The 9,551-nt window shown below is 49.6% G+C and overlaps 1 protein-coding gene across 1 annotated transcript in view; it reads right to left on the reverse strand.

Annotated features, from left to right (window-relative positions):
- The window catches only part of TNC (tenascin C), a 48,525-nt gene extending 42,650 nt beyond the window's left edge, over positions 1 to 5,875 (reverse strand). Inside the window, exons 1-4 of the mRNA XM_044440154.1 lie at positions 5,380 to 5,875; positions 2,537 to 3,103; positions 1,511 to 2,350; positions 302 to 565 (exon numbers count right to left, since the gene is read on the reverse strand). Coding sequence (XP_044296089.1) covers positions 302 to 565; positions 1,511 to 2,350; positions 2,537 to 3,103; positions 5,380 to 5,842 — 2,134 coding nt within the window. The 5' untranslated portion in view covers positions 5,843 to 5,875. The remainder of the gene's footprint in view (positions 1 to 301; positions 566 to 1,510; positions 2,351 to 2,536; positions 3,104 to 5,379) is intronic.
- Positions 5,876 to 9,551: the final 3,676 nt, after the last annotated feature.

Below are 9,551 nucleotides of genomic sequence, written 5' to 3' on the forward strand. Positions count from 1 at the left end.
AGAATATGTCCGAAATTCATACAGACAAACAAGACATACTGGAAATAGTCTAAAGCATGTGTTTTTGAGCACCACTCAAAAAAGTCTTTCGTACTTCAATACCCTGGTCACACTCTTAAAAGCCCCCTCAACTTTTATGGGTGGAGGGGTTCTAAAGAGACCCATTTCCAAAATCACCAACGTCTCTCCTTACGTTGGGCTTAAGCATGTTGAAAACAAATAAACTGATGGAGTGCACCACTGTTCTCCACATGGCAGGAATCATTTTGCCAATGAACGTATCGGCCGTTCGTGTACTCACAAGTGGCCACCCGGGCACTAATGGGGATACTCTTCTTGTTCTTCAGGATGGCAAAGACATGGATGAAATATTCGACACCAGGCTCCAACTCGCGAATGGTGGCCGAGGTTTGGTTGCCAGGGACACGGAACTGCATCTCAAGGCCTCCAGTGCCGGTCGGGGTATAGCTGATGAGGTATTCTGTGACGACGTTTTCATTATCCCATTCCAAGTTGATGGTCTTGTCTGTCACATCTAGAACCGTCAGATCCTTTGGAGGAGATACTGGCGGGAAGATTTAAAAATATAAAATCAGCCAAGGACATGAATTTGGAAACCTGTTAAAGGAGCAGACAAGACTAGACGGTTGGCCATTCGTGCAGTGAAACTGTATATCCAGGGATTGTGCATTTTTATTTTTTACCACACAGAAACATTCAACATGTCTCAAAAACTGAGCGCATTTGGGGATCAGTAGGGAATTGTGAATTTCCTCTGGATTTTATGGGAGATTAAGACAAATTTGCAGGAGTGTTTGGACACAGTGCAGAACATTAGCAAAGCAAGGGATTCGGCTTGTACAACTCAGTTTGAGAGGTTCTGATAGGGCTTAGATGGCTTTAGGAATCATTAGGAAGAGTTCTAGCAGAGACGATCCATAGTTAAGAGTCAGCCTGAAACTTCATGTGCCTGGAGGTGCTTTAACCTCCAATACAGGTGCTCAGGAGCATTCACTGGTTCATGATCCAATATAACAATTTCAATTTGAGCCTCATAAATGGAGCCACAGTCAAGGGGACCCCGTCTACTTAAATGTTTCCTGGAAATACCCATTGTCTGTTGGGATCACCCAAGACAAAAGAAATGAACTACTGCCATTGGCAGGCTTCATAATTTGGTAGGAGACCGGGAAGACTCCATTTCCCCCAAATTGTCAACTCCATCTCGGGGCAGGAATGGAAGGGATTTTCGATCATGTCACACGAACTGTTATGCTTCCAAATGTTTGGTTTGCTTTGGTTTGCTTTAATTCTCAATAAAGGAAAGTTTTGAAACCACCACAACACAATGTGCTTGCGGCAGGGGGCAAAATGTCTCCACATGTGAAGAAACAGTGACGTACGTGCCAAAACATTCACATTGGAGGCCGCCGCCTGCTTGGTACATGAACACAAAATTATGGGAATAATGCGCAAATGTTTCGTGGACTACCTTTTTAGCTGAACTTACTGTCAGAGCAGTCGTCTCCTATGTAGCCCTCCTCACAGATGCACTGCCCATCCACACAGCGGCCAAGGTTGTTGCAGTTGTTGGGGCAAGACCGCTGGCCACAGGCCGGCCCGTGGTAGCCCTCGTCACACACGCACACCCCGTCGATGCACTGCCCTCGGCCGCTGCAGTCCTTGGGGCACCGCCGCTGGCCACAGTCCGCGCCGGCGAAGCCTTCGTCGCAGACGCACTGCCCGTTGACGCAGCGCCCGCGGCTGTGGCAGTTGTTCATGCAGGCCAGTTCCTCACACGCGAGGCCCACAAAGCCCTCGTTGCACACGCAGGAGCCATTGATGCACAGCCCGCGGCTGTGGCAATCGTCGGGGCACGTCCGCTCGGCACAGTCCTCCCCTGTGTAGCCCTCGTCGCACACGCACTGGCCGTTGACACAACGGCCCTGGCCATTGCAGTCATGGGGGCAGCGCAGCTCGCTGCAGTCGGGGCCCGTGAAGGCCTCATCGCACACGCACCGGCCCTCCACGCAGCGCCCCCGGTTGTGGCAGTCGCCGGGGCACCGCCGCTCGCCGCAGTCCTCGCCCACGAAGCCCTCGTCACACACGCACTGCCCGTTGACGCAGCGCCCGCGGCCGTGGCAGTCGCCGGGGCACTTCAGCTCTCCGCAGTCCGGGCCCATGAACCCCTCGTCGCACTCGCATTGCCCGTGGAGGCAGCGGCCCCGGTTGCTGCAGTCTCCGGGGCAGCGCCGCTCGCTGCAGTCCTCGCCCGTGAAGCTCTCCTCGCACACGCACTGGCCGTCCACACAGCGCCCACGGCCGTGGCAGTCGCCGGGGCACCGCACCTCACCGCAGTCCGGGCCCAGGAAGCCCTCACCACACAGGCACTGCCCCTCTACACAGCGCCCGCGGCCGTGGCAGTCGCCGGGGCACCGCCGCTGGCCACAGTCATCCCCTGTGAAGCCTTCGTAGCACACGCACACCCCGTTCTCGCAGCGCCCGTTGCCATGGCAGTCGCTGGGGCAGGCCAGGATGCCGCAGTCCTCCCCGGTGAAGCCGATTTCGCAATAGCAGGTCCCGTTGACGCAGCGACCGCGGTCGAAACAGTCGTTGGGGCAGATCAGCTCGCCGCAGTCTTCCCCGGTGTAGCCTTCGTCGCACACGCACTCCTCTTCCACGCAGCGTCCCCGGTTGTGGCAGTTGTTGAGGCACAGGGGCTGGCCACAGTCTGCGCCGCCGAAGCCCTCCTCGCACACGCACTGCCCGTTCACGCACCTCCCGTGCTCGCTGCAGGGCACCAGGCAGAACTCCTCGCTGCAGTCCTCTCCCGCAAAGCCGTCGAAGCACACGCACTGCCCGTCGACACACTTGCCTTGGTCGTTGCAGTCCCCTGGACACGTCAGCTGCCCGCAGTCGTCCCCGGTATAGCCCTGCTCGCAGATGCACTTGCCCAGGACACACCGGCCCCTTCTGTTGCAGTTCCAGGGACACTCCGCTTCCGAGCAGTTGGGCCCTTTCCAGCCGGACTCACAAACACAGCCACAGATGTCGTTGCTGTAGTTTCCATGGCCACTGCAGTAGGGGGTGGTATCAATGCGACCTACACCAGGGGAACAAGAGAGGGTTTTACCTGCAGGGAGCAGCTGTGGCAGTCAGCCAAACCACGGGGACTGTTGTTCTGTACCCAGGATCTCCCTGCCTTGCAGAAACCCCCTTCGGAATTCTTGTTTAACCTCGGAGAGTTACTTGAATTAAACCCTGAAAATGAATGCAGCAGAGCTTTCCCCATTCAAATCTTTGTTCCCTCTTGCGACTGCACCCACGTCATGGATCTTTGCCTGGTGTCGTGGCATAGCTGCAGCTGATCGGCCCACGATCGTGCTACTCATGGGCTGTGCTCCAAGCTTGGGACTTACTCAAAGTCAGCAGAAGTAATATAGCAGTGTGGCTTCGAAGAGAGTGAGCTAGCCCTGAATTGGATTCTGTCTCTTTCTCAGCGGCCTTAAGCAAGCCCCTCTTTCCCGGACTCAGCCCTCATGTTCAATACTTTATGGGAAGCCGGGCTTTCATAGGTCTGCTCACCTACCCCCCACCAGCCTCTCCTCCTGCCTCACATGCCTATCATGGACTGCTCTTTCTTAGGCATCGGTTGTGATGGCCATGCTGAGAAGCAGCAAGCACACCATGCAAAGGAAGGACAACTTCTCTCCAGTTCCTTCCAAGGAGTGACTTCTCATGCTCCTTCTACAGCTGGCCATGATCTCCAAAGGACTGTCCACTCCAATACGCTCCAATACACACCCTGAGGTCAGATGGTGAATGGTCCCACTTAACTGAGGTTAGGAAAGTGGTCACTAGTGACCTGCTGAGGAACATGGCTCAGTATAAACGCTGATGCCCTTTCCAGGTTCTGCAGAAGGACCCTTTTCTTGGACAGAGTTCGCAATGAAAATGTGTAGGCGTGTTTTTATGCTAGAGGGTTTTTGAGGCAATTCTGCCATGTTTCTTTAAGCCGGTCTTGCATTGCAATACCTTAAACCAAGGTGCACATCATTAATTACCATCTGCAGGCCTGAGACCTCAAGAAAGCCAGCAGCTCTCTCTTCTTCTCTCCACCATCTTCCCAATTTGAGGAGAGAGCATCGAAGAATACTAGCCATGATAGTGATGGATGGCAATAATTTTTGGGGAGATCACGAATAGGATTTCGTTATTGATTTTGTTTTCAGATGTTAAGTGATTTATGCATCTGTTGTTCTGTGCTGGGGGACTTTTAGACAAATACTGGGAAATAGGGCCATCCATTTTTAAAGAGACTAATCAGATGAAATGAACACACGCTGTTCTCATAGAACTTTGCTGCACTTCCTCTTGTCCCCCCCCCCCCTTTTGCTGAGCTTATATAGACTGAATGTTTGGCAGACAGAACAATGGCCAGAACAATGCCATTCTCTGGATTAAAGCCAACATTTCTCAGAAGCATTATTTTGATGGAGGAAAAATTGAGATTTTTCCTTTTTGAGAGAAGGGGAAGGAGAAGCTGATGTACAAATGATGTTACTGGAGAAGGGGAAGGCTGATTTACAGAGTTTTCTTCTAATATCCCCTACCATTTTTCTATTGTGGCTGCTGCCCCCCCCCCCCGCCCCCCACTAACATGTCCCAGTATGATGTTACGTCTGTGGCACTGCAGAAAATGCAAAACAGTGGGCAAGTTGCTGGTTGTTTCTACTGTCACTTTCACACAAAACCAACACAACCCTTGGCCCCAAAAGAAGGTTCTGGGCTCCTCTCATTGCTAATGCTGAGCTTCATCCTTGAAAAGCTTTGGGGAATGTCTTCTTCTCCTGGGGAAATGCAACTTTAGCTGTAGTCCAAACTATGCCTGGCTGCGAGCAATGACCTAATGCTCTTGCCTAGATTGTAAACATACTTCAAGCACTTCCTTCAGGAATCTTTCCATGTTTCTGTTATGGCAAATCTCCGTCACTCACCACTAACGTTTTTGCCAGTTGAAATGTCAGTAAAATGTGAAAATGGTTCCCTGTTGTTGACCTGAAGGGCCGCCTTACCATTAGGAGGATAAGGTAGGCATTCTGGAATGCCATGAAAGGGTCCAAATGCAGCAGAAAGGAAGTTCAGAGTATGTTGTTTCATGAACTTCCCCCTTCCAGTTTTCTGTCATTTCCCCACACAGAGTGCCCACTGCGCATGCTCTGGCCTCACTGGGTTCATGTGGGGTGCCCCTGTGCTTGGATATTTTGGGGAGGTCTGGTCAACGCTTTGCTAAGTTGCTTTTTGCACTTCTTCAAACCCCCAGCGCCCGCTAGGACCACCTACTCTCCCGCTGCTCCTGCTGTGGGCTCTCAACCATACCTTCCACGGGCTGTGCACTGGGGCAGCACCCAGCTCCACTGGCACACTGATTCCTCAGAGATGAAACCAGCTCCTCGAGTTCCTCAAGCCGGCTGAGAAGGTCCTTGATGTCCGGAGCAGCTGCACAGCCACAAGCCCTCCGTGGGATGTTGATCCTGTGCGTGAAGACAATCTGGTTCTCCTCGTTCAGCGTGTGCTCCTGGTAGTTGCTGCTCGGCTCGATCTGAGAGGGGAGTTCTGCGTCACCACTCGTCGGGTCCAAGTCCACTGAGCAAAGGGAACCCACAGGGACCTTAATGTTGTAGACATGGTTGAAGACCACGGACTTGTTGTCCTCTGGCAATGTCACATTGATTCCAGCGTCCCTCTTCTGCCGGATTATTCTCTTGATGAGTCCACCGCTGATGTGTTGATGGAATAAAGAGAAGGTCACCAGGGCTAGTGCCCATGCTGGGACACCCATGTTTGGGGCTGAGATCGTGCTGGATGGGCACAGAATCCAAGGGAAAGCAAAAAGAGTCTACTCAGATCCAATCGTGCTGTTCAATCCTTCTTCCTTTTCAGTCCCCTGTGAAGCGAAAATTACAGGAAGCATATTACTTCTCTGCGAAACTAATATCATGATTGCATCGGTGACCTGCAAGAAGAGGTCAGTGGTGAATTAGGATGCTATCAGTTTGCAGGTCATCATGAAGCTGAAGGCAGAGACCTTAAATATGCTGAGCCTAAAGCATTTAGGCTACTAGCAGGGGCATCTCTAAAGGCTTCAATCAAAACATGCCACATGCTTCTATCACTAAAGAGCTTTATAGGATGGATGCTGCCATGTTCTCATGGGAAGAATCCTGTTCAGAGCTCCGAAAGACAAGCAGTATCAAGGAGCAATCCATGCCAGAAAGCCTGGAGGAGCTTGAGAGCTCAACAACAAGTCCGTAAAAGGAGGGGAACTCTGCCTCTGGGACAATTCAAGGAAGGTGTGGCCCTAAGCCTGAGTCCTAAGTAGGTAGGGTTGTTGGACTAACACCATTATATCAGCTCTCAGCTTCCCTGGCCCTGCCTCTTCTTTGGACTCATCTCTACTCATGTCGCAGAAGTGCAAACAATAGTTCAGTATAACTGTATTATCTGGGCAGGGATAAGAGGCACATTGGACATCTGGCAAATTCTCATTTGGCTCCGTCTGGTTCTTTAGATTTGTTTGAAGTTCTTTCAGATACTGAATACCAAAGAGAACGGCAGAAGACTTCTCAGCTCTCCAATATGGATCTGTGTACAGAACTCTAAGCGTGCTCACACCATAGATTTGTGTGAAGGCAGCATAGTACTGGCAGTTGTATTTTCAATTCCTTTCTTAATTATCCCAGACATAGGATTTGCCATTTTTGTAGCAGACACGCACCGGGTTAACATTTGCACTGGGCTGCCCACCACAACCCCAAGGTCTTTTTCTTGGTCAGTCACTACTAGCTCCAGGCTATGAAGTTTCTAAACTAGAACCTGTTTATTATCCATCCACCCACCCATCATCTGCCTGTCTACCTGTCTTATCACCCATCATCTGCCTGTCTACCTAAAACTCTTCCTGCACCTCTCCAAGAGTGGAATCCTCTCATTACCATAAATGTAGTTTCATGCATTTAACAACATGTGTTGTAACTGTCTTTGTGGTAGAGAATCATTACTCATGTCTTCCATCCATAGATAATCACATCAAAGAGTTCCCAAAGTGTAGGAGATCATGATCCACACAGTACATGGTAAAAATTAGCCGGATCTCACACTATGGAACAAATTCTACATTCCACACTCATTCCTGTCCTTCTGGAATGCGTCTGTAACAGTTCGATGCATTATATGGACCACACAGGGAGGCGGGCGATGGCCCACTATTGAAGTTTGTTTCTGAAAGGTCTTCTAAATGTTTCTGGTTGCTTAGCACCCATTAAGCTCGGATTGAGAAATGTCAGAGAAGCAACCATACAAAGACGTCTCTCCGTGCCTCATCCATTATAACCTTTACAGAACGATTGAATAGTAACAATTGTGGCTGTGGAGCTGGCTTGGAGCCTGACAAAAGCAGAATCATTTATTAACGCAACTGAATGTATGATACATAAGTGGAAGTAAGGACATTCCCATAGTACGGAGCCTGAGCTAAAACCCCTCCCCAGCTTGAGGAAATGACACACCCCCAAAAGAAAGAAAGGACATCAAAGAGGACTTAAATTTGCATACAATTTGCAGTCCAGATACACATTTCTAAATAATTGCATTGCTTTAAATGGCAGTTCAAGACATGGTACTATGGTCAGTTTGCACTGGGTGTCCAGGCATGAGCTTCCATATAGCCCGAAGTGCCTGATCCTGCCTAATCATGGAAGCTAAGCAGGGTCAGGGCTGGTTAGCATTTGGATGGGTGACTTGAGCCCTGCATTGAGCAAGGGGGTTGGCTCCATGGCTTTCTAGAGCCCTTCCACCTGCATGATTCTGTTCCTTCTTCAAGGACCTGCTGCTGCCCCTTCGTAGGATTCATTGCCTCCTACTGGATCGTAGACGGAGATCCTTTTTGGGGAACCAGCTTCCTAAAGAAGGAAAGGGGGTGGCAACTAGAAGAGCCTTCTCAGTAGCGGCACCCCTTCTCTGTAGTGTTTTATTTTCCAATGAGTCAGTTTTACATATTATTATTTGCTGCTGTTTTAGTCGTTACTGTCTATCAAACATAAGTGTACTATTAATTGAATTTATGCTTTTTAATATTTGTAAACTGCCCAGAGAGCCCATGGGCTCCAGAGCAGTATATCAATGTAATAAATATCCATCTTGAAATTCAGGTCTATTTTTACCCTATTAGTTTTGCCACAGGGGAAGTGGGAGGAGAAAGGAAATGTTGCGGAGTTGGTTTGGAGCCTGGTGAAGTCGTAATTAACTGATGAGTCAGATCTCAACGTCAGTGGAATTAGGACTCTGCTCATGATCAATGGGAAGGTATTGGGGGTGGGTCATGGTATCCAAGCTTCAAATCTCTACGTAACAATGGACACATCTCATCCCCCCCCCCCCCCGTTTTTCCAGTCTTAACTTCCATTTCCCTGCACTTTAAGAACTTTCTCAATCTTAGGTTTCGTTTAAGAAGTCTCCGTAAAAGCGTGTATGGTTTCTTGTGGATTTTTCTGAATACGTGATTTTTCTGAATATATTCCGTTTTGCAAACATTTTCCCCAGCTGTGTGCAATCTTGAACTTCATTTTCACTTACATCCATTTGCACATACTCATTACCTTGTGCTTTTCCTGTCTGTGCACAGCTCTCAACTCAAAGGGCATGAAAGCTTTTGTCCACAAGTGAGAGCTTAGGGAAATACATATCAGATTGTGAACCAAATGAGCTTCTCCTCAGTCCCTCTCATGGGGTCCTTGAAATCAACCCATAATCAGAGACCCTAAAACAGGGGTCAGCAACCCGTGGCTCCGGAGCCGCATGTGGCTCTTGCATCCCTCTGCTGCAGCTCCCTGTCGCTCAAAGTATGCACCACAACCGCCAATGTGCGACACCTGCCGGTGCGCGATGTATTGAGCTCTTCGACCCCCGGTGGGCCAACCATGGATAAATCCAAGAAAAGAAAATTTTCAGAAGAAAACGTCTAATGGTACGTGGGCAGATTCATTTGCTTTCACTGCTGACGAGACTGGTTCACCAGTATGCTTAATATGAGGTGAGAAATTGGCAACAACAAAAAGTCGAATGTTGCAAGACATTTCCAGAACAGACACACAGCCTTTGCTGAAAAATATCCGGATGGAGATGAGAGAGAGAAAGCCCTTTCGGAACTGATGCGGAACATGCTTTTCATGCATGTTAATGAGATGCAAGGGACTTTGTTAGGGCAGATTAATAAAAAATGAGCAGTGGCTCGTGTGGATTTTCACGAGGAGCAGTTTGAGATGGCTCACCCAGCTCAAAGAATGTCTGCTAGCCTCACAAGATTTTGGCCAAGCTTTCTGGGCTCAAGGCCATCTTTTGACACTGACTGGGGAAAACACACACAAAGACCCTTCAAAGATTAGAAAAGAGAGAGGGAGGGAGGGAGGGAGGGAGGATCTTTGCAATGTGTTTGCATATGTGCCTGCCATGGCTTTTCTTCACTGGAAAGGATGCTTTCTTGAGCTCGCCTG

The sequence above is a fragment of the Varanus komodoensis genome, unplaced genomic scaffold (assembly GCF_004798865.1).
Source record: "Varanus komodoensis strain SLA01 unplaced genomic scaffold, ASM479886v1 scaffold36, whole genome shotgun sequence".
Lineage (NCBI taxonomy): Eukaryota > Metazoa > Chordata > Lepidosauria > Squamata > Varanidae > Varanus > Varanus komodoensis.